At 36.9% G+C, this 25465-nt stretch overlaps 1 protein-coding gene across 1 annotated transcript; it reads right to left on the reverse strand.

Moving 5' to 3' along the window:
• Positions 1-1692: 1692 nt before the first annotated feature.
• GTPBP10 (GTP binding protein 10) lies at positions 1693-25000 on the reverse strand. The gene is made up of 10 exons (XM_036246863.1): positions 24947-25000; positions 22069-22262; positions 18163-18254; positions 17046-17190; positions 13465-13538; positions 11672-11724; positions 8134-8241; positions 6931-7008; positions 4633-4756; positions 1693-2134 (listed from the first exon to the last, which is right to left on the reverse strand). Exons 1-10 carry the CDS (start codon positions 24977-24979, stop codon positions 1887-1889), a joined length of 1149 nt encoding a protein of 382 aa, XP_036102756.1. The 5' UTR covers positions 24980-25000; the 3' UTR covers positions 1693-1886.
• Positions 25001-25465: the final 465 nt, after the last annotated feature.

Here is a 25465-nt window from a genome sequence, read left to right on the forward strand (position 1 = left end):
AAATATCCGTGCAACAAAGAAAAAAGAAATACAAGAAAATCCAGTGATCTGGGGACAGGGATGAGAGGTGGGAGGTACAGAAAACAGAACAAATGAAAGTGAAATAATGCTTGTAAAAAGTCACTCACATTGTCTTATCAGAAGAAATTTAAGTAGACCAATATTTACATCATTTTTATTTATAGCCATTCACTAAACCTTAAATTCCAAAACAATGCCTAATAATTTAAAAGCAGCATTGAAGAGTAATTATTAAAAGCTCATTAACTTGCTACTGTTTTGTAAAAAAATAAACTTGGAAAAAGTTTATATAATAAACTCACTTGGGTAAAAAGATAAATTAAAAAAATCTGCAAGAACATAGGAAACTATTAACAGTGGTTTTGTCTGGGAAGGCCTGGAGTGCCTAATGCAGAAAGATGGGAACTTTTTTTACTCTATATGCTCTTGCACTGTTTAAATTTTTATTTTACAATGAACATGTATATTTTACAAGAAAACTCATTAAGAACAAATGTCCAATTTGTAAATATTTTGAAATTCAGGTAGAAATTATAATCTGAAGAATATATTGACGATTGATAGTATTGTTTAAAGTCTGTACTTTCTATTTTCTCTTTACTAAAATATGAAAGTAGACAATGAAACAGACTAAGCCATAAGAAAAAGACTCATATACCAGTCTGCTTCAAAGCAGAAAAAAACACTCTCATACTTAAAAAAGAAAATTTTCAAACAACCAGTGCTGGACAGGATGAGGGGAAAAGGGAACCCTGGCACACTGCTAGTGAGAATGCAGACTGGTGCAGCCACTGTGGAAAACAGTATAGAGATTCCTCAAAAAATTAAAAATGGAACTGACATTTGACCCAGTAATCCCACTTCTGGGAATATATACTAGGAATCCTGAAACACCAATCAGAAAGAATATATGTAGCCTTACGTTCATAGCAGCATTATTTACCATAGTTACTATCTGGAAACAGCCCAAGTGCCCATCAGTAGATAAGTAGATAAAAAAGCTGTAGTACATTTACAAAATAGAATACTATGCAGCAGTAAAAAAGGATCTTACCCTTTGTGACAGCATGAATGGAACTGGAGATTATTACACTAAATGAAATTCAGTCAGTCAGAGAGACTATTATCACATGATCTCACTTATATGTGGAATCTAAAAAACAAAATAAACTGATGAACAAAATAGGTCCTGAGGCATGGAAGCCTGGAACAGACTGAGAGATTGCAGAGGGAAGGAGGGAGGGAAAGCGGCAAGAGATTAACCAAAGAATTTATATGCATAGCCCATGGACACAGATAATAGTGCAGTGTAGGCCAGGGGGTGGGGTGAGGTGGGAGCTGAGTGGAAGGGGTCAAAGGGGGTAAAATGGAGGATATCTGTAATACTCTCAAAAATAAATTCTTAAAAAAATAAGTAAATAAAAATAAAAAAGAAATTTTTCTAAAAGCTGAAATTACAAACATCTATTTTTAGATTTTTCTAAAAATGAGATTATAAATAGTTGAGCCAGGTACATGACAGACTCAAAAACAAACAAACAAAACCTAGTTGCTCATTCTCATTATATTCTAGAAATCATTTTATATTAAAAACAAAAATGACCTCACTAGAGACATCATAAGTATAGAAATATCAGAGAATTTTATTATAAGTGGATTGGTCATAAAATTATAAACTGTCATTTTTAGCTCTCAATTATTTTTACTGTTGATACATTTAACTATAAACAACTTAAAAATATATGGTTCTCAAACAATGGCGTATATATCAGAAGGTTAGTAATAACTAACATTCTAAAATATACATGTCTGTGAAAAAGCTTTCAAATGAACACAATTTCAAATGAATACAATTTATTACAAATTTAAATTGTATCCATTCTGGAACTAGCAAGAGCATTCTGAAATAGTGGCTCCCTGTGAGATGTATTGGAAATCTGTAAATTAAGCAACTGTTTCTTATGATATGCATCATTTTCTTGGTTCAGAGATTTCCTTATACAGTTCTTTAATTCGTCAATTCCTTCTCCTGTGATTGCAGAGATGGGGATGATATGTTCAAACTCCATTATCCTCTCTGGAATCATGTTCTTTTCAAATAAATGCAGAAAATCTGAAACAAAAACAACACTATGATGATTTTCATTGTTTTTGAAAGTAAGTTAAAACTATGTTAAAGGTTTGATTTGTGAACCAAGGAACCAAAAACTTGCATTTTTTTTTTTTATCCTCATCCGAGGACATTTTTCCATCCTTTGCACAGACAGAGTGGGAGGGAGAGAGAGGAAGAGAGAGAGAAGGAAACATCGATGTGAAAGGGACACATCGAGTGGCTGCCACCCGCACGACCAACCAGGGCCGGGGTCAAACTGCAACCGAGGTACGTGCCCTTAGCGGGAACCGAACCCGGGTCTCTCCGGACCGCAGGCGGACGCTCTAACCGCTGAGCCAAACCGGCCAGGGCAAAAACTTGCATTTTTAATTCTCTTTTTTCCTTCTCTCTCATAATAAGCTCTCAGAATGCTTGTTTTTTTTAACTAGTGACAATGGTAAAGTTCTTGGGACATGATAGAGGCTTAGTAAATATTTGTTGGATAAAGATATTAAATTAAATATAGATAAAAGAATCACAGAAGATGATTTACTTACAGAAGCAAGTTGCTTTTGGGGGTGGGTTCGATAAAGTGAGACAACATAGATTCTCTGAAAGGACCTTTTTTTTCTTTTTAAAAATATGTTTTTATTGATTTTTTTTTAGAAACAGAAATATCAACATCAATCGGTTGCCTCCTGCACACCCGCTACTGGGGATTGAGTCTGCAACCCGGGCATGTGCCCTGACCGGGAATCTAACCTGGACCTCTCAGTCCATGGGATGAAGCTCAACCCACTGAGCCACACCAGCCAGGCTAAAACAATCTTTTTATAAAAATAACATCATCTGTGATTTGGGTTACTCTAGTTTGCCTCAGTACACAAGTGGCCTTTAACGCCCTGAAGTATAGGCAATGGTACAGGAGCCCTACTAACACTGAGATGGGTGTGGGGGTGGTTCAAGGGGAGGTACTTTCAGATGAGTCTACTCTATCACTCCACGGGGCCTGAGAACTGTTACATTACTTTTTCCTTTCCCCTGCCACCAAGGCAATGGGAAGAGGAAATACAATGGATGGGTTAATACTGATATGAAACTGCAAAGGCTGTACTGAGAGATAATGGACAAACCAACATGGAGCTTGGATTCCAAGATTCATTTGCCTCCAAGAGGTTTAGAAAGGTTAATGCAGGAATTATCACTGAGGGGACAATATTTTGTTTTATTTTTATATTTTTAGAGAGAGGAAGGGAGAGGGAGAGAAGAAAACATCGATATGAGAGTGAAACATTGATCAGCTGCCTCCTACACCCCACCCCACTGGGCCTTGAGCCCACAACCCAGACATGTGCCATGACCAGGAATCGAACTGGCAACCTTTTGGTGCACGGAACAATGCCCAATCAACTGAGACACAATGGCCAGGGCTATATTTTCTTTTATGATGGTCCAAAACAGCCATCAACTCTTGAGTTACCCTCCCTTCTGGTACCTCCTCTGAAAATGCCCTTTTCTGCAAGACTAATGAGCAAACAGATCTAATAATCTCATAAAGCAAATGACATTAAGGAATAAAGACTATTTACTAATTTCAGGAAATATTTATATCCCAAAAGTAACTTACTAACTCAAGGATAGCCCCAATATGTAAATTACACCAGGGGAATATTTTTGAAGGGAGAAAGAATCTTCTGGTGCTGTCTGCTAGTCCTAATAACTTATTTTCCGCAATTTTTATCCTAAGGATAGAAACAGAAAAATCAGTACTATTCAAAAACATGTTAACCACTTGCTATCCACTCTACTTTTCCTCATTTGTGAAGAGGTCTTCTTCTCTAGAAAAATGAAAGCTTCATCACTGTATGATAGAGAGTTCTACAAAGTTCAATATTCAAGACAGTGGAGAGTCCTTTTAAGTTCTTTTACATAAAGTGGTCCATTTAGAAACAAATTTCAAACAAACAAATCCTTCTGGAGTAACAGTATCTGTTTTTCTGTGTTACACATACACAGACATGTGCACAAGTTCTTTTCAGAAGATTAGTGTTGTTCAAAGACCCATAGAGCTGACATTACAAAGACACACACCTCTTTAGAACTATTAGCTGTTTTTAAATTTATGATGTATTAGGAGAATAAAGTTCTAGGAACTGTGAAATATGTTCAAGTGAAAGACTTTACAGGTAGATGCTGATTTTTTCCCTCTTCTAATCCAAACCCCATTAACATATTAAGGACCCAGTTTATGTTTTACTTCTTCATGAGCCTGGCGTTTTCAGCTCAAATTATCTTTTTTTTTTTCTGTCTCCTCTCACTACTTATATTACACATTCTGAAACTTGGTATTACATTACAATGTTATTTAAATGTTTCATGTGGTATGGGGTCTTTCTTCAAACATACTTTTTTAAGAGTAGCAACTGTTCGTTTTCTTTTCCACTGATTATATCACTTAGTGCACTCTGCACATATTAGGTATTCATTAAACTGGCATTAAATGAATGAATCAGTTTTACCTTTAGGATTCTGGAGTTGGTTCATCAGTTGATGGAATTTATTTTGGGCATCTGGCAAGTCCATTTTATTTACTGCCAGGAGCGCAGGCTTTGCCTGGAGTTCCTCATTGTACAACTCCAACTCCTTTAAATAAAAAAAACAAAAGACCAAATAATTTTATTAAAATATCTATATAGATGACTTCTTTGGTAATATCTTTCTTTACCTTATAGGCCTAGGTAATCTACAGCCCAGTCACATCTCTGAAATGCAATAAATCCCAACAACCACAAAACTGATTAACAAAGGAAAGTCAGAAAATGTTTAATAGTTAGGTCATGTGTTAATTTATTTTAGCTCACACGGCAACCCAGAGAGAGCTGTGATTTGTGCCTCGAGCCAAATACAAATATCTGGACTTCTATGAAGCACACAAATAAAATTTGAAGTGAATAGAAGTAAGTCTTCATGACTGTAGATTAGGCAATAGTTTTTTAGCTTTGACACCAAGAAGCATTAAGCGAAAGAAAAAAAAAAATAGACAAATGAAACTTAATTAAAATTTAAAATTCTGTGTTTCAAAACATATCATAAAGAAACTAAAAAGGCAGAATAGGAGAAAATATTTGCAAATCATGGATTTGATAAAGGACTTGTATCCAAACTATAAGGCTCGCTTCAACTCAACAATAAAAAGACAAATAACCCCAATTATAATATGCACCAAGAATCTGAAGAGGGATTTCTCCAAAGACAACAAAAGGCTAATAAACACATGAAAAGACAATCAACATCATCAGTCACTAGAGAAATATAAATCAAAACCATAATGAAATTCCACTTCATTCCTACTAGGGTGGCTAAAATAAAAAGATAGACAATAACAAGTGCAGACATTAAGTGGAAAAAGTGGAAACCTCACACACTGTGAGTAGAATTGTAAACTGGTGCAACAGTACAGTCACGTTGGAAAACAGTTTGGCAGTTCCTCAAAATGTTAAACACAGAGTTACCATGTCATCTGGCAATTCAATTCCACTCCTAGGTACATACTCAACAGAAATAAAAACATGTCCATGCAAATATCTGTACACAAATATTTACAACAGTATTATTCATAATAGTAAAAAGTGGCAAAGGAAATAGGATATACAAAGTCCTGGAGATAAGAAAGATCAAAAAATGCTAGACAGAAATCACAGGGCTGGATATAGAATGAAAGAGGGGCAGGGAGAAAGAGATGGACTGCTAGGTAGGAACCCAACTTTGCCAGACCTCACAAATCATGCTCAGGTTAGATTTTAACCTAATAACAATGGGGCACCTTCCAAGTGTTTTAAGCAGGAAACGAGTATCAGCTTAGTTCTTTTACAAAGCTCACTCTAGATGCCACATAAAAAAATACTGTAGAGAAATGGGACTGGAAGCAAGGAGACCAGATAGGAAGGACTTACAACATTCTAATGAGAGGGGTTGATGATTAAAACAATGTGGATGAAGACAAGCAGATGAATTTCAGCAGATTAGGATGTAAAACTGACAGGGCTTGATACAGGTGGTAAAAAAGATAGAAACAAGACCACCACCCACAGTTCCCGTTTACATACTCAGTACAGTTCTGGAGGAAGCTAAAGAGTTTAAAAAAAAAAAAAAAAGGTCAGTTTTATACATAAAAAGTTTGAGAAGTTAATGGGATATCCAATCAAAGATGTCCAAGAAGCAGCTGGTCTAATGCTTAACTGAAAGATCTGGGTATCAGATACAGATTTGGCAGTCATCAGTATATTTACTTAACTGAATGCTATTTAAAGAATAAAAAGGAGTCCTGGTCAGTTTTTCTCAGTGGTTAGAGCAAGGGCCCCTGCCCTGGTTGGGGTTGTGGGAGGCAACCAACTGATGTGTCTCTTCTCACATCAATGTTTCTCTCTGTCTCTCTCTCTCTCTCTCTCCCCCACCTCCCTCCCTTCCACTCTCTTTCAGAAAAATCAATGGAAAAAATATCCTCAGGTGAGGACTAACAAATAAATAAATAGGAAAGAGCATAAAAGAGAGAGGTAGTCTAAGAAGTAAGAAGAAAAGTTCAAGCCAGATAAAATTTGAGAAGTATGCAAAAAGGAGGGTTTTACTGGTAGCAATTGTTTGAGGATCAGGCTAATATTGAAGAACTGGAGACAGCAAATTTAGATATTAACATCGAAGCTTCAAAGCATAGAGATGGAATACATATTTATTGTAATTATTTGTTTTTTCAGATAGTCTTATGTGCCTGCATATTAGACTAGATGCAGAACGCAGTAAAATAGAAACAGAAAACCTACTTTTGTGAGCAGTATTATGGTTTCAAAGGCAGTTCTGTATTGAGTTCGAGAAGAAAGCTGAAATCCAGAGACATCAACCTGAGGGAAAGTAAGAGGAAAAGAGATGGCCTTTAACAAGATAATACATTTCTGTTTTGAAATGTTTTATTCTCTCAACCTAAAAATAATTTTCAATCTATACTCTATTGGTAATTTAGTAATTAAAAATAAGTAAGAGAGCCCTGGCCAGTTTGGCTCAGCAGTTGGAGCATCGGCCTCTGGTCTGGAGAGACCTGGGTTCAGTTCCTGCTAAGGGCAGGTACCTTGGTTGCAGTTTGTCTCCGGCCCTGGTTGGGTCGTGTGGGTGGCAACCACTCAATGTGTCCCTTTCACGTCGATGTTTCTCTCTCTCTCTCTCCCTCCCACTCTATCTGAATATCGAAAAAATGTCCTCAGGTGAGGATAAAAAAAAAATAAGAGAAAATGAAGTATCAAGATAACTATAATTATTCGGATAAAATCACAACCATTAATAAAATGAAAAACTAGTATAAATAACAATTAAACTAATATAGACAATCTGATAAACAGCTGACCCCTGAACACCTTGGGCGTCATAGGTACTAACACCTACCCCACCCTGCACAGTTGAAAATCAGTGTATACGTTTGGCCTTCCCCATAACTTAACTACAGCCCCTTAGTATTCACAGGGAATTAGTTCCAGGACCCCTGCAAGGATACCAAAATCTGTGGAGGCTCAAGTCTTGTATATAAAATGGCGTAGATCAATGCATATAGTCAGCCCTCCACATCAGCAGCACTATGGATAGAAAATGGTACAGGTATTTACTGAACAAAATCCACGTATAAGTGGACCTGCACAGTTCAAACCCATGTTGTCCAAGGGTCAGCTGTATAACTCTAGCACCACCAATAAAGTAGGAAAAAGACACTCTATGATACGTTGAAAATCTTAAGGAATTAAAGAATTAAACCTTGACAAGTATGGCCAAACTTACATCTGATACAGTAAATAATGCTATTTCCACCCCCACATTATAAACAAAGATTGCTTATAATATTTGACCCTCGTTTAAATAGACTTAGTGGAGTCACATATGCTACCACTTTGTCTTTAAATTTATTATAAAAAAATTCTAAGAAAACTAAATTGATTGATTTTTACATTCAGTTGAATACTGCATTGATATAGGTGACTTACAACAAACAGTAGTTGTGTAGTTCTTTCTATATGCTTGAGGAATTTGTGGCCCATTCCTTTGTTCACATGTGCTCCTTCTATTAAACCAGGAAGGTCAGCTACTAATATCTAATACAAAGTTAAATGGTTTGATAAAAGAAAAAAAGACATGAAAACCATAAGAACCATTACTTTCAAAATTTTTCATGGTATTTCAAGTATAAACAGCTCCTGATTTATGATTACAACTACATCTTTCTAAAGCCAAGATGAAAAAAAAATGTATTACAACAAAATAAATGTATTAAGAATCAAATCCTTTGTTATCAGAAATTAGAGTCTCATTTTTAATTATTAATCTAACAATCTAGAACTTTAGGAAATAGTTTAACAATTATTAATCACAAAATTCTAGTAAGAATTCCATAAATACTGTTTAATATAAACTTTCTATAGAATTTCAACTTTCTGAATTCTTAAGTGTTCAAGGACATTAATTCGGCTGACATTTACTTAGTACACTCTATAGTGTTAAGTTTAAATTCTATATGTAGTTAATGTTCCTTTTCTGTTTATTCTATGAAGAGAACTATAGATCATTCTTTAAAAGTAAAGATTACAGTGTTCTTATATTCCTTTGGAAAAGATAAGCGTTATTAACCATTATTCTACAATTGTGGTTTTCAAACCTCACTGTGCATCATGATCATTTTTATAAACTACAGATGCCCAGGCCTTACACCGAAGAGATTTGGTTTGAAATTTCTGGGGCACAGGCTTCTTTTATCATTGTTATTCTTAAGTCACCCAAATAATTCTGATGAGCAATAAGGAGTGGGAAGCATTGCTTACACACACTGCTCATGTGAAGAAAGCTTTCAGAGTTTTAAAAGATGTGTGTGACAAAGCAGCGCACACTACAGAGGTCTCATGTCCTGAAATTCTGTTTGAAGGTTCTTTACTAATTTTCCTCCATTGTAAAATTACAGTGATCTGCCCTGGCCGGTTTGGCTCAGTGGTAGAGCATCAGCCTGCGGTCCAGAGAGACCCAGGTTCGGTTCCCGCTAATGGCATGTACCTCGGTTACAGTTGGTCCCCAGCCCTGGTTGGGTCGTACGGGTGGCAACCACTTGATGTGTCCCTTTCACATCTCTCTCTTTCTCCCCACTCTATCTGAACAAAAAATGGAAAAATGTCCTCAGGTGAGGATTAAAAAAAAAAAATTACAATGATCTCCTTTCCTCTAAGTACTGTTTGCTGCCATGGCCGGTTTGGCTCAGCAGTTAAGAGCGTTGGCCCTTGGACCAAAGGGTTGCAGTTCAATTCCCTGTCAAAGGCACGTACCTGGGTTGCAGGTTCAATCCCCAGCGCTGGCTGGGGTGGTGCTGGAGGCTACCAATCGATGTATCTTTCTCTTTCCCTCCCTCTCCCTCTCTCTCTCCCCCACTCTCCCTCCTTCCCTTCCACTCTATCTAAAAATCATTGGAAAAATATCCTTGGGTGAGGATTAACAAAAAATAAATAGTTTGCTATATTCATATTACCTTGTATTTATAAATTTATTTTTTAATCTTTACCCGAGGATATTTTTCCATTTATTTTCAGATAGAGTGGGAGGGAAGGGTAGAGAGAGAGAGAGAGAGACATCAATGTGAGAGAGACACATCAATTAGTTGCCTCCCATGCGATCCCAATCAGGGCTGGGGACGAACTGCAACTGAGGTACGATCCTTTGACTGGAATCAAACCCATGACTCTCTGGTCTGCGGGTTGATGCTCTGACCACTGAGCCAAACCAGCGAGGGCTAAATTTACTTATTATTTATTATAAATAATTGTTGAAATTTTATTAATTTTTTACTATTATGCTAGTTGTAAATGAATACAAATCTTATTTCTTTTGAATTGTGTCAATGGATTATATAAAACTACATTGATACATCATCATCAAAAGTCCATTCAGGTTCAATCTTGGTGTTGTACATTCTATGCGTTTTGACAAATGTATGACACCCACCCACCATTATAGCATCGTACAGAGATGTTTCACTGTCCTAAATATCTTTTGTGCCCTACCTGTTTATCCCTTCCTTTCCCCTCATCCTCAGCAACCACTGATTTTTTTTTTTTTTTTGCTATTTCTATAGTTTTGCCTTTTTCCAGAATCTCATATAGTTGGAGTCATACAGTACGCAACCTTTTCAGGCTGGCTTCTTCCACTCAGTTAATAGGCATTTAAGATTCCTCTGTGTCTTCATAACTTGTAGCACATTTCTGTTTAGTGCTGAATAATATTCCATTTTCTGGATGTACCACAGTTTTACCCATTCATCTACTGAAGGACAACTTGGTTGATTCAAAATGTTGGCAATTACCAACAAAGATGCTACAAAACATGTGTGTGCAGGTTTTTATTTAGACATAAGTTTTCAACTCATATGGGTAAATCCCAATGAACATGATTGCTGACTGCACATTACATATTTTTGTTTTAGTCTAATTACTAAAAATATCTACAGTTTTTCCTTATTAAAGAAAAATAGTTCTAAGTTAGACAAGGCCAGAATCCCTTTCAATTAAAATTTTTCTAAAGAGAAAGTTGAAATAAAATCATTTCCATGGACTTTAGAAAATGTTTTTAGTTAGTAAAAATTAATAATCAAATATGGAAGTAAATATGAATTTGCAATGAGAAAAAACAGAGATTAAGAAAATAAAGAAGCGGCCTTGGCTGGTGTGGCTCAGTTGGTTGAAGTGTCTTCCCACACTAAAAGGTTTTGGGTTCAGTTCCTGATCAGGGCACAGGTTTAATCTCCGGTCAGAGACAACCGATCAGTATTTCTCTCTCACACTGACATTTCTCTCTCTCTCTCCCCCCCTTGATCTCTCCAAAAAAAAAAAAAAAAAAAAAAATCAATAGAAACATAGCTTCCAGTGAGGATAAAAAAACAATAAAAGAAAAATGAAGATACAATGTTGTAATGATAAACTAGACTTAACTTCTCAAAGAACAAGAAGTTAAATTCTCCCCCTGGCCGGTTTGGCTCAGCGGTTGGAGCGCCAGCCTCTGGGGACCAGAGAGTCCCAGGTTTGGTTCCCACTAGGGGCAAGTACAAAAAAAAGAAGTTACATGCTCACATATGAGTGAAATCCCACATATGAGTGAAATCATGTATGGGATATAAAACTGAGAGCAACAAATTAACAAACAAGAAAAATAAACAAACAAAAACTCATAGACACAGATATCAATATGGTGGCTACCAGAGGGAAAGGGGGGTATAAGAGGTAGTAAAGGGTAAAGGGGATCAAAATAGTAATACCTAATTTTAAAAGTTACATTCATATACAATATTTTACTATGATGGTGCTCATTACTGATTTGATCACAGTTTCACTTATTAAAAACCAAATCTCGCAACTATCCCTCCCACCCCCAACACGACAGAAATAGTCAAATATAAAGTCCAAGTGCCAAAAGCAAGTACTTTCACTTCTAACCAAGTGTGTTACTTTATTTACTTATTTTTTTCAAGTGACTTACTTTAAAAGTACCCACCTGTTTGAAATCTTTATACATAATCTTTCCAAGTTCAGGCTTTAATGTTGTAACTGAAAGAAAAACAGCAATAATAAATTAGGGCTAGAATAAAGGCTGGTACTCTTAAAACTGTCTTAGTATTATGTATAAAATAAATAATATATATTTTCTGTGAACAATTTCAGATCATGTTCTCATTTGTTGAAAAAGAAGGTACAATTATCTTTGCTATTTACAATATGCTTGGAAACACAGATTTTTACAATAAGCATAGTCTAATCTAATTAGTGGGCCTTAAAGTTCCTCTATCACACTTGAAGCAGCATGGTGGGTGGGGGGTCAGAATTTAGGTTTCTATCACTAGGTTTGGTCTTCTATCACTAGGTTTGGTCTAGTCCTTTCTCAGTTAGTTATCCTCACCAATCCTGCACTAGCATCCTCCCTATGACTTTTTTTTTTATCCTCACCCGAGAACATTTTTCCATATTTTGTTCAGGTAGAATGGGAGGGAGAGAGAGAAAGAGAGAAATATTGATGTGAAAGGGACACATCGAGTGGTTGCCACCTGCACAACCCAACCAGGGCTGGGACAAACTGCAACCGAGGTACGCGCCCTTAGCGGGAACCAAACCCAGGTCTCTCTGGACCGCAGGCCGATGCTCTAACCGCTGAGCCAACCCGGCCAGGGCCCTATGACTTTTTTCTTTTATTCTTCTTTCCTTCTCAAGAATACCTGTATTATAATAATAAATACTGGCCATGTAATTTAAAGCAGTAAGTCCAAAAGGAACTCTACTTTATCAGAGTCTATTTTTAGAATGGCTTAATTTTATTTTTCAGGTTAATGTCATTCTGTACCTTTTTGTTTAATGATGGCAGATATCCATCCTATCATATTCATTTACTACTCTTAGTTTAAGCTTCTATTATATCTCATTTTGCTATCGCAATAGTCTACTAACTGTTCTTCCCAGGTCTACCTATGTCCCACACCAATCCATTTTCTGTATTATAAGCAGAAATCTTTTTAAAGCAAATATAATCATTATATCCCTCGCTTAAAAGGCTATCTTAAGGATATAAAGATCAAATATAGCCTACATGGTCTACATGATGCAGTTTCTACCTATATCTCCAGCCTCACCTTGATTCCCTCACCACATGTCCTCTAGATACACAAATCCACTCCCTGCCACCAAAGAGCCTTTGTATACATGCTATTTCCTCTGACTAAAAGACCCATCACCTCAACTATGTCACTGATTACCTCATATTTACTCTTCAAACCTAAGCCCCAGCATCATACTTCCACAAAAAAGTCTAAAGCAGTCACCTACACTCTTTCATAGAACTGTATTATAGTTCCTTATATTCGTTAATGAGCTATGTGCCTTTCTCCACTAGTCTGTAAGCTCAATAAAAGTCAGAATAGTATGTTTCTGCTTACCAGTCTTTGTCACGCAGTTCCAAGAAAAATCTATTTGCTGTGAGTGAAGCAATGAGTGAAAGAATTCAACTCTGCCTTCCTAGTATTTACCACAGTACCTGATAAAGGACAGGTGCTCATAAAATCATAATTAAACCAAATAAATGATTATGCAACAGAAAAGTAAATGCAACAAAATAACACATACTAGAAACTTTGCTGAAGGTTAGAGAGGTTTCAAACATTAATGGGAAATGCATATATTCTGCCAAGAGTTTTCAAAATAAGGCTACACTCAGAGTGGTCATTTTATGCATACTAAAAGAAAGATTAGTCTTTAAAACTTCACCACCACACATTGAAATACATAACAACTTATACTTACATGCATAATCTGCAATTGCAGGTTTTGCATGAGAAATTTGACTTAGCAAAGAGGATTTTCCAGCATTGGGGAATCTGAAACAAGAAAATTAATTTATACATTGCAACAAATATTAGTTTTTTTGTTTTTTAATTAATCCTCACTGGAGAATATTTTTTCCATTGCTTTGTCAGAGAGAGTGGAAGAGAGGGAGTGAGGGAGAGAAAGAGAGAAACATTGATTAGCTGCCTCCTGCACAACCCCAAATGGGGCGAGAGCCAATGCTCCAACTGCTGAGCCAAACCGGCCAGGGCTGAATGCTTAACATGTTTGTTTGTTTGTTTTTTTTTTGATATGTGCCCCTAGCGGGAACCGACCCCAGGACTCTCTAGTCCGCAGGCCAACGCTCCAACCGCTGAGCCAAACAGGCCAGGGCTGAATGCTTAACATTTAAAGAAGCAAGTGTCTTGAATATTTCTGAGATTAAAAGTAGAGTATATATTTAAAATAATCTTGAAAAACTTGAGGAACAAAATGTACTTATGAAATAGGTAAGGATAAATCCATGCTGGACACTGAAAATGTTTGAATATTGTGAATAAATAATTCAAATTATGTTTAAAAAAAAACTTGTAAAGCCCTGGTCGGTTTGGTTCAGCGGTTGGAGCATTGGTCTGAGGACCAGAGAGAGTCCTGGGTTTGGTTCCCGCTAAGGGCACGTTCCAAAAAAAAAAAAAACCAACTTGTAAAGCATAGGAAAACAAACAGAAACTAATTAAAATGCCTGTAATTTATAATCTCTAGCCAAACACCGATTAAATATTACTTATATTAAACAATATTATATTAAACTTTTAAAACTTGATTTTATTTTGACAGAGAGAGGAAGTGGGGAGGGGATCGATGGGTTGCTTTCTGTACGTGCCCCAACCAGGAATTGAACCCGTAAGTGAGGTATGTGCCCTGACTAGGAATTGAACCCACAACATTTTGGTGTATGGGACGATGCTCTTACAGAGCCACCCAGCCAGAGCTAAAAATAATCAGAAACATCTTACTTATTTACTTTTTCTTTATTTTAGAGAGGAAGAGAGAGAGATGGAATCATCAATGACAGAGAACATCAACTGGCAGCCTCCTGCATGCACCCCACCCCGGGATTTGGCTCACAACCTGGGCATGTGCCCTGACCAGGAATCAAAACGGCGACTTCTTGGTGCATGGGTCAACACTCAATCACTGAGCCCCTGGTTAGGCAATCAGAAATATATAAATATTTTATGCAGACATTTTCAAATATATACTAGAGAGGAGTAATAAATCCCATTTAGCCAGTACATAGCTCAACAAGTATTAATATATTCTCAGTACTTAATAAAAAGTTGGTTTGTTTGAATAAGGACTCCAATAAGGTCTGCATTACACCTGGTTGATGTGAAGGGTCTCTTAGATTTCTTTTGGTAACAGTTCCCCCTCCATCTTGATTCTCCCTTTGTAATTTTACTTTTTATAAAACTGGGTCATTTGTCCTGTACAGTTTTTCCATAGTCTGCTGACACCTCATGATGTCATATAACATGCTCTTTTGCCCTGGATTTTCTATTAATTGGTAGTAACATATAAAGTCTTGATCAGATCCCGTTTTGATTTCCTTTTTTTTTTCTGAAAGACTATCCATAGTTGGTTGGCCTTCTTTTTCTACTGAATTATGTAAGGCAAACTCCTTTCAAAGGTGCACTGTAAAATTCCCCTCAGGAAAGGCCCACAATGCATGAAAGAAAGTACTAGGAATGAGGGTTTCTTAACTGAGGAGTTCCTAAATTTCATTCAGATATTTTCATTAAATTTATTGTACAAATAGAAATGTAAATTGGTGCAGCCATTATGGAAACCAGTATGGAATTTCCTAAAAAAATTGAAAATAAAACTACTAGATGGTCCAGCAATTCCACTTCTGAGTATTTACCTGAAGAAAACAAGAACACTAATTTGAGAAGATTTATGCACCCCTATGTTCACTGCAGCATTATTTACATCATATGTACATGTATGTATATATATATATATATATATATATATATGCGCCACATTTTCTTTATCTGTTCATCTATCAATAGACACTTAGACTGATAGATAAATGGATAAAGAAAATGTGGCATTTATTATATATATACATATACATATGATGAAATATTATTCGACCATAAAAAGGAAATATTGCCACTTTTGACAACATAGATGCACCTTGAGGGCACTGTGCTAAGTGAAATAAGTCAGACAATGAACAACAAATACTGTATGATCTTATTCATATGTAAAATCTAAACAAAGAAACAAAAAAATGAACTCAGAGACAGAACGTCTTAGTGGTTGCTAGAAGTGGGAATGTAGAGGTGGGCAAAATGGGTGAAGGGGGTCAAAAGATACAAACTTCTAGTTGTAACATAAATATGTCATGGGCCATATAATATATAGTATGGTGACTATAGTAAATAATGCTATATGATAATACTGTATTATATATTTAAAAGTTGCTAAGAGTAAAGGTTAAAATTTCTCATCACAAGAAAAAAAATTTGTAACTGTGTAGTGATGGATTTTAACTAGACTTATTTTAACTAGACTTATATGTCACAAAGTTGAAGTTTTCCCTTCCTTTATTTACTCTCTATCTTGTTCTGTCTCTCTCTCTAGTTGGCCGAGTGGGAGCACTGCAAACCCAAAGCTAAACAGCACTGTTTGATGAAAAAATGAAGCTGGTGGAAGAGGACAGCACTGTAAGGTGGTCTACCGTACTGAGAACGGACAGATCCTAAGCAGAGTGTAAAGGATAGGGAAACAGTCATTGCAAGATCCAACTTGGTGCTCAATAGCTGTAAGTCTGATGGCTGAGATTGTCTGTACTGGACTTGAGCCATCTGATTAATGATAAGATTTATAAGAATATTTTAATCATTTTTCCCTTTTTTTTACTTCCTTGTACACACATTTAAAAATGTGCTTTGTTCAGATTCTCATTTTATTCCTTAATATCTTGTATCTTTCTTTTACCTTCTTTTACTACTTTTAATTAATCTTTTCTTTATTCATTTCTAACATTTCACTAGACTACTCAATTGCTATGATCTTTATCAAATAAATAGTAAATATGAAATGCAATGCTGACATTGTGAAAATAACTTCATTTAACAGCATATTCTCTAAGTACACAAATTCTCTAGTTTATGCACAAATTTCATAAACTAGAAATAATTCTGTCCCTGAATTACCATTTATGTTTATTTTTTATTCATGAACTCTCTCTGGAAGTGTAAGAATAAAAATAAAGATATTAATGAGCCCTGGCTGGTTTTGCTCAGCGGTTAGAGCAACAGCCCACAGACCAAAGAGTCTCGGGTTCGATTCCAGCCAAGGGCACGTACCTTGGTGGTAGTTCATCCTGGGCCCTGGTCAGGGTCGTGTTGGGGGCAACCAATCAATGTGTCTCTCTCACATTAATGTTTCTCTCTCTTCCTCCCTCCCTCCTCCCCTTCCTCCCTCCCAGTCTATCTGAGGATAATCAGGTGAGGATTAGGAACAAAAAAGATATGAATGATACTTACCCCACTAGGCCTACGTCAGCAATAAGTTTTAGATCAAGGTGAATTATTCGTTTCTGGCCTTTCAATGGTAAGAAATTTGTAAAGAATTTACCACCAAGACCTCCTTCAGCTACCAAAATTCTGTCTTTCTCTTTATTGAGTTCTCCTTAAAAAGAGAGATAAAGATACTCAGAGCCAAGATTAGTAAGTGGAGCTTATCATTAATGAATTTTTCTTTCAGAAATAGAGGACAGAAGTTTTGATTAAAAGCTTGACATTGCCCTGGCCGGTTTGGCTCAGCGGTACAGCGTCAGCCCACGGACCAATGACTTGTGGGTTCTATTCCAGCCAAGGGCACGTACCTTGGTTGTGGTTCATCCCCAGTCCTCCCTTGTCAGGGTTGTGTGGGAGGCAACCAGTCGATGTGTCCCTCTCACATCAATGTTTCTCTCTCTGCCTTTCTCTCCCTCTCTCTCCTTCCCACTCTGTCTGAGGATAAATAGAAAAATATCCTTGAGCAAGGATAAAAAAAAAGCTTGACCCTGGAAAAACACTTCTGTAAGCAGTTGAAAGAGAATAGTTTATATGTTTTAAAACCAAGTAAATACTCTATCTTTAAAATAATCTTAAATCTAGCAGTTAATTTTCAACAACCTTTATATTTTTTTTGTTGTTGTTCTTCATCCTCACCTGAGGATATTTTTTCCACTGATTTTTAGAGAGAGGAGAAGGGAGGGAGTGAGGGAAGGGAGAGAGGGAGAAGAAGAGATGGAGAGAGGGGGATAGAGGGAGAGAGAGAGAGAAAGAAACATTGATGTAAGAGAGACACATCAACTGGTTGCCTCCTGCTTGCAACCTGACTGGGACTGGGGTTCGAGCCCACAACCCAGGTATGTGCCCTGACCAGGAATCAAACTGGTAAACTTTCGGTGCACGGGATAATGCCCAACCAACTGAGCCACACAGACAAGAGCTATATATTATTTTTAAAAGTACTTTCATAAATTAGCAGCTGAAATAGTTAATGTTTAAAAAAAAAAAACACCCTGGAACTCAAGAGGTGCTATTCCCCACAGCTCCCAAACAATTTAGAAAATGTGCACCTTTTTCAGAGCCTTAGAATCTATAGCACACTTACCTATAATTTTACCATTTTCATCAGTTACTGAAATACCCACAGGTACAGGAATTTCACAGTCTTTTCCTTTGGAGCCTTTTAGTGCATTAACCCTACAGAAAAATAAAACCAAGTTAAAACAAGGAAAACCCATGAAATTAAATGGCTTATGTGCCAAGCAAAGATAATGGTCTATAAAGAAGACTAGCAACCAACTCTTCTAATGTAGATGTTAAATGGCCAAATATTAGAGAAAAAATAAAATTATCCCTAGTTATTTATTTACATTTTAAACTATCATATCCCAATAAAGATAATATTAAGTAATGATTTCTGTTACCAAGCTAACCACCAAAAGTCATCACAAATCATAATGAACTAATACACTGTACACCCGAAATGTACACAAATAAACTAGAAAAAAAAATCAATTGAATAACAAAGCTTTTTAAAAAATTACCTCAGACAAGAGTACTCTAATTATAGGGGGCTCATCTGGCAACTCTCAAACTGCTCATGAGAGAATACATTGGTACAAACTTCTAACTAATAAATCCACTTCTGGATATTTATCCTAAAAGAAAGTAACTGAACAATCATGTAAACTACTATATACACATGGATGTGTGTTGCATTGTGAATATAACAGTAAAAAAATCAATAATTATCAAAATAGATGAATGACAAAATAATGTTATTTCCAATACTAACTATGCAGCCACTCTGAACAATCTTCTGGCACAGAGAAAAAGTTAAGTGAAATGAGGAGGTTGCAAAATACTGTCCTCTCATTTTTGTACCCCCAAACTGTGTATACACACAGAAAAGTCAAGAAAAGGTTAACACTGATTATTTCTGGAATTATAGTGGTTGACCTTTTATAAAATATTTTTATTCATGATCTCCATGATTAGGTCAGAATTTCCAGACCCACATACATGTGTAAGCTCTCAGTCATATGAGGTGTCACAGTCATAATTTTCCATTTTTCATGTGTTTGATTAATGTCTGCTCTCCACTACGCTACAGTAACTTCCAGAATGGCAGGGTACATATTAGTTTAGATCATCATTGTATCCTAGGCATCTAGTACAGTGACTGGTACATAGTGGATACCAATTAACATCAGTTGAATGAATGAATTGGATTGACAGAAATGGATGAATTAGAAATAAACTAAAGAAAAACGTAAACAGAACACTTCTCTTATTGGGATGTATGTCACAATTTTTAGAATACAGAGGCAAGATTTAATTTTCATTCTTATTTGTTACCATTCGTGAACTTTCTATTAAAATACTATTTTATTAGTTCAGCCAGTGTGGCTCAGTGGTTGAGTGTCAACCCATGCACCAAGAGGTCACCAGTTCGATTCATGGTCAGGGCATATGTCCAGGTTGTGGGCCTGATCTCCAGAAGGGGGCATGCATGAGGCGGCCAATTGATGTTCTCTCTCGTTGATGTTTCTCTCTCCCTACTTCTCCCTCCCTCTCTCTCTAAAATCAATAAAGAAAAAAAATAATAATAAAATACTATTTTATTAAAAACATTAACACTTAAATTTAAAAAGAACTTTTTAAATAGTTGAAATAGTATTTGATAATTTTCATAGTTGAGCAAGCATAAACCAATTTACTGGGAGATGATTTCATGACAAACAAAAGCAGTCTGATTTTTAGTACACATTATTAGACATCTGAAATTCAAATTTTACTCAGTTATCTATATTGTGGAAGTAGTGCTTAAACCAAGTCTTAAAAGGGGAATAGGACTTTGCCAGACAGTCAAGGCAGAAAAGGGTGTTGGCAAACTGAATATATATGTATATTTATGTGCACGCATACATACACACAGAGGATTAGGAGGGAACAAGCTGTTTGGAAAAATAAGAGTTATTTCTAGCATAACGCTGGTACAAGTGGAGTAGCACGTTGTGAAATAAAGACACTGTAGTCCAGGTCATGAAGAGTCTGATAGTCTGTGTTAGAGAGTTTGAAGATTATCCTAGAGTGACAGGGAACATGGAAGGATTTTAAATAGGCAAGTGACATTAACAAGTTGGCGTTTTAGAAAAATAACTCTAAGAATAACTGGATAAAGAACAGATTGAAGGTGATGACTGAGACTGAAGACCAAATTGGAGAAGAGTGCAATATTTCATAAATAATGACAGTCTCAATGGAAGTCTGGCCTGTACCTATCTTTCTAGTCTCATCTTCCTCTACGCCTCTCTGTTTCCCACATTCCAGCCACACTGGCCTTCTTTTAGTGTCTTGTACTGGTACTTGTCTTCTATTACTGGGCCTTTGTTCACATTACCCTTCCTGCAATGCTATTTCCTCCGCTCTACCTTGCTGGCTCCTATTAATCCTTTAGATTTAAACCACTCTACACTGAAAAATGCAAAACACAACCCCAGTAAGAAATATGTTATACTGTACTTAAATCTTTCTTAACATTTAAATATTGTATACCATCTTTAGTATACCACTGATCTGCAAACAGAATAAAATTGGAATTATAGCAACCTTACTTTTCAAAGGAAATTATAAAATGTTAAGACATTTTACTTTAGGATGTAAACTGCTGTTATTTCCCACCTGGTAATATCAAAATAATAAAATATTCTGTATGCAAAAATTCGATTACTGAATTCTAACAAATATAAGGTTCTCAACATTCGACCTATAAAATGGTATCAATCAGCCCCGGCCAGTTTTGCTCAGCGGTAGAGCGTTGGCCCGCGGACCAATGAGTCGCAGGTTCGATTCCGGCCAAGGGCATGTACATCAGTTACGGTTTGTCCCCAGCCCTGGCCGGGGTTGTGTGGGAGGCAACCAGTCGATGTGTCCCTCTCATGTCGATGTTTCTCTCTCTCCCACTCTATCTGAAGATAAACAGAAAAATAGACTCGGGTGAGAATTAAAAAAAAAAAAATTGCTAAAATGGTAACAATCAGACTATTCATAAAACAAAAATGCTCAAAATACATATATCAACACTTCTGTGGGAAGAAAAAAGAAGAGAGGGACATAACGTCTAGCCAATTAACCAATACCTCCTACAGAATAACAGATAAGTCAGGCCTGAGGAATCATAGCATACATTTTTTTTTAATCCTCACCTGAGGATATTTTCCCAGTGATTTTCAAATAGAGAGGGAGGGAGGGAGGGAGAAAGAAAAGCATCGATGTGAAAGAGACACATCAACTGGTTGCCTCCCGCATGACCCTAACCAAGGCTGGGGATTGAACTGCCACCTAGATACATGCCCTTGACCGGAATCGAACCTGTGACTCTGGTCCACGGACCAAAGTTCTAACCGCTGAGCTAAACCAGCCAGGGCATAGCCTGTGTTTTGAAAGAAAAAATTCTTCTCATATTTTGATGCCAACATATGTTCCACAGAAAATAACAAACATTAATGAAAAATTAAGGAAAGGTTTTGCTATCAGAAAGAATGAAACAGAAGCAAAAGGGAAAACATACAGGAGATATATCAGTGAAATAGGTTCTAAATTTTCAGCACTGCCTGAGATGCTGGCAGAACTATTGGTGGTGATGGGGTGGAGTGGCTTGGTTAAGATTTGAGAGAGGTTTCTTAAAGACTGTTAAAGATAATTTAAGAAGAAAACAGTAGGAATTCGGATCCTTTTGTTTCTACAGAGGAAGTGAAAAACATATATAAACAGACATTGGGAGAAGAAAAGGATAAAAAATTTGAATGCTCCAAAACATTTCTTAGTACCTATCTTTTATCTTTACTACAGCTGAGACAAATGTAGATTTTTGCTCAGTTACAAATACAGGATATAATTAACTTCAAATTACTAATTACATTTACTAAATACATTTTTATCTTTTAACTTTTTTTTCTTCCAGGAGGAACTACTTTTATAAAATCAAAGTTATTCAGTAAATACTCACCGACTGTTTGCTCCTTCTCCAGCCACAAACCGTTTCTGAGGATATTTGTCTTTAAGTTGTTTTAAAGTCATTTTTTTATGGGCTACAACCCAGACGTCACCACCTTTTCCACCTTCTCCACCTAAACGAGGGTAACCCATTCCACCACTTCCTCCCCTGGTGAAGAGTCTTAGGTTATCAATGAAGTTTCCATACTTAAAAAGAGAGGGAGAGAAAGAGAACATTTGTATACCAAATGTGCTTACCTATTTAGAACTCGTGTCTAGTTCTTTGTTGCCACTTTAAAATGCCTCGAAAAGTTAATAATGGCTTCCTGCATGCCAAATTTATAGTCTTTTCTCAGTTCATCTCCTATCTGACCTCCTCTTTCCATTTAACTCTTAAATTTTTTTTTTTTTTCAATTATCAATTGTTGTCCCACTTATTCTCAAGGTCTCTGATACTGGTCCACTTTTCAATTTAGACTGTTTCCCCTGGGTGATCTCGGTCTGTTCCAATAACTATTACCTAGGTGAGATATTCTCTATGTCCAGTCTGTTGGACATCATCAGGATGTAAGCTTAACTAATAGTCTAAAGCAACTGAGAACAAGATCTGTATTTAACTTATATTTGAAACCCCTGAAATATGTAACTTGTTCATGGGTATTGAAAGGGTAATTGTCATCTCAAATATATGTTAATAGGGCAAAACCAAACTTTTCCTTAGGTAAAGTCTGTTCCTCCAATGATCTTTAAAATTATGGAATCATAGTTTATTATTCATTGAGACTGCATACGGGAATCTTTGACTATACATGCTTTTTTCCCCAAAGCCCTAGCTCTCTTTCCTTCCTGGTACAAACTGCCCTAGTAACTTAACCATTACATTAGCCCCTAACTGGTCTTTCAGCATCTAGTCATTCCTCAATGCACCCTTCATCTTGCTGCCTGAGCTATTTTTCCGAAAATGGATCTCTAATCATGTTTCTCCCTTACTCAAAAATCATTCATGTTTTGTGTGTTTTGCTGTTTATGAAATAAAGTCTAAAACTCTCAGTACTATATTCAAAGCTCTTAACCTATCCTGTTTCATTTCCATTCATTCAGCCCCCTATGTCCTCTTCCTTTTTTGCTCTGTACTACATGTTATACTTCCACATCTCCATGCCACTCTGCTCATGCTTTTCCTCTACTTATGCCATTTGTTCTTTTCTATCATAAACCCACCTGAATGTCGTATTTGCTGATGTCTTTCTTCATTCCTCTAATCAACTCTTACCATCCACTTTGCCGAGCTCTTAGCAATTTGATTACACCTCTATTCGTACACTTTCTGAAATCTTATACTGCATTTAGTGTTTACTTCTGTTTCCTTCACTAAATCAACACCTTCTAGCAGGTAAAGAGCCTATGGAGTAATCTCTTAGACTATCAAGATTCCTTACCAAGTAATTTCTTAAATTAATAATCTTCACATCGTTAGTCATCTAGGATAGTTGTATCAAAAACATCTGGATGCCCTGGCCGGTTTGGCTCAGCTGTTGGAGTATTGGCCCATGGACCAAAGGGTCTCAGGTTCAATTCTGGTCAAGGGTATGTGCCTCGATTGCAGTTTGGTCCCCCGCCTTGGTCGGGGTCATGCAGGAGGCAACCAATTGATGTGTCTCTCTCATACTGATGTCTCTCTCTCTCTCCCTCCCTCCCACTCTGTCTGAAAAGAAATGGAAAAATGTCCTTGAGTGAGGATTAAAAAAAAAAATCTGGAAACGTTTTATAAAATATATATACTCCCCTGACCATTCTGATATACTCTGGAGGAGAGGACAAGGATAGGTCAAGCAAGCACATTTAGCAAACGCTTTCTTGGTGATTATGATGCAGTCCAGATCTGATATTGCAGTGGATGTCATAGCACAGAATCAAAGTGCAGAGATTCATAAAGTATGCAAATGTATTCTTAAAACAGTGTTGTAAGAGAATAAGGTGGGAGGAATATATAAAAGATAAACTTGAGGGCCAACCAGAGTATTTTTCTCTGGGTCTGAAGAACTTACACTTTGGTTCTACATGTCTAGATCAGAAATGCATCACATATAAGTGAAGAGATAGATTCCCTTTGCAAACGACACTGATTGGAAGTGACTTTTTATGGCAGTAAGGTTACACAAGTAGCCTTTAATAACTTATCCACAAAAAATGCAGTAGCTTATGCATTTTTTACCGTTGTACATTGATCAGAGTCAGATTTAGAACCCAAACTTAAAAGAAACATCTCCATCTCATCATTAGTAATAAGGTAATGGCCAAACTATGATGCCGGCTAGTTTCAAAAAACACTAGTAAGGCTCTCAAAGAGGCTTTTAAATTTGAAGCAACTGTAAGTTTTTTTACAGAAATTATTCTAAAATCGACACTATACAAAAACTGACCTAAATTTCTTGCAAGGCAAGCCGATTATTATATTTTCATTTACTGATAAAAAGTCGTCTTTAGAAAGCTCTTAAAAGCAACGCACTCAAGGAAAATGTATATGTAAACAGACTACGGATATTATTACTTAAACGAAAAATACTCCATTTGAGCCAAAAGAGAAAGTCAAACCTACACTCCATGTATACCGTTAATACAGGTCTAAAGGCAGGCAGGTACCCCAGCTCTTCATCCCACGTGCATACAATTCCCCAGAAAAATCTCACACCTTGTCCCCCAACAACCATCCCAACCTTGCCGGGTAGACACACCCCCGGGAGGGGCAGAAAGAACACCTTCGTAGCAAAAAGCAGGAAAGAGACTCCGCAAATAGAAAAGGTAGGTTGGAAAAGAAGTACCAGAGCCCCCCGGGGGGGCTAGAAGCACCTGGCCCTCGGGCATCAGGCGGAGGGGCACCAGTCACGGACCTTTCTGAAGAACACGCAACTGCAGCGCACCATGACTGCGACCGGCAGAGGCTCACGGCCGCAGCAGGTGTGTCCAAGTAAGCGCCGCGCGGCCTTTTTACGTCATCGCCGGGCACTGACGCTATTTACCTCTGCACGTTCCCACGGGAAAGCCGCATGCGCCGTAAAACGTACTTGCAAGGGACAGCGCATGCGCTTTGTGGTGCGCCCCCAGGAGACGGAGGAAGGTAGTCTCTGTTTACCTGAAAGCAGTCGGAAACGCCGTTGTCAGTTGGGTGTGGAGTGTGTGCCTCAGGAGTTAACATTTTGAATGGGAACATTTTGAGATGAGCTGCCTCAGAGGAATTTGCACACTGATTGCGGAAACCATAGAGTGTCTCTGTCTTTACCAAAGCAGTATGAACAAAACAAAACAACAATAAAACCAAACGGTAAAAGATATAGAAAATCAACTGGGAAAGAAGGACCCGAGAATGGTGTTAGTTCACTGACGAGTTGAGTGGTCTCTAGCAAAAATTT

This window comes from Molossus molossus, unplaced genomic scaffold (genome assembly GCF_014108415.1).
Source record: "Molossus molossus isolate mMolMol1 unplaced genomic scaffold, mMolMol1.p scaffold_m16_p_7, whole genome shotgun sequence".
Classification (NCBI taxonomy): domain Eukaryota; kingdom Metazoa; phylum Chordata; class Mammalia; order Chiroptera; family Molossidae; genus Molossus; species Molossus molossus.

Bases quoted from the DNA above. Each gene is read 5' to 3' on its own strand.
- GTPBP10 (XM_036246863.1), bottom strand. From the start codon at position 24,979: ATGGTGCGCTGCAGTTGCGTGTTCTTCAGAAAG. The intron at 4,757-6,930 runs GTAGGTTTTCTG...TTTTATTTAAAG, and splicing joins CCATAATACTGCTCACAAAA to GAGTTGGAGTTGTACAATGA. The intron at 2,135-4,632 runs GTAAAACTGATT...TTTTTGTTTCAG, and splicing joins CCAACTCCAGAATCCTAAAG to ATTTTCTGCATTTATTTGAA.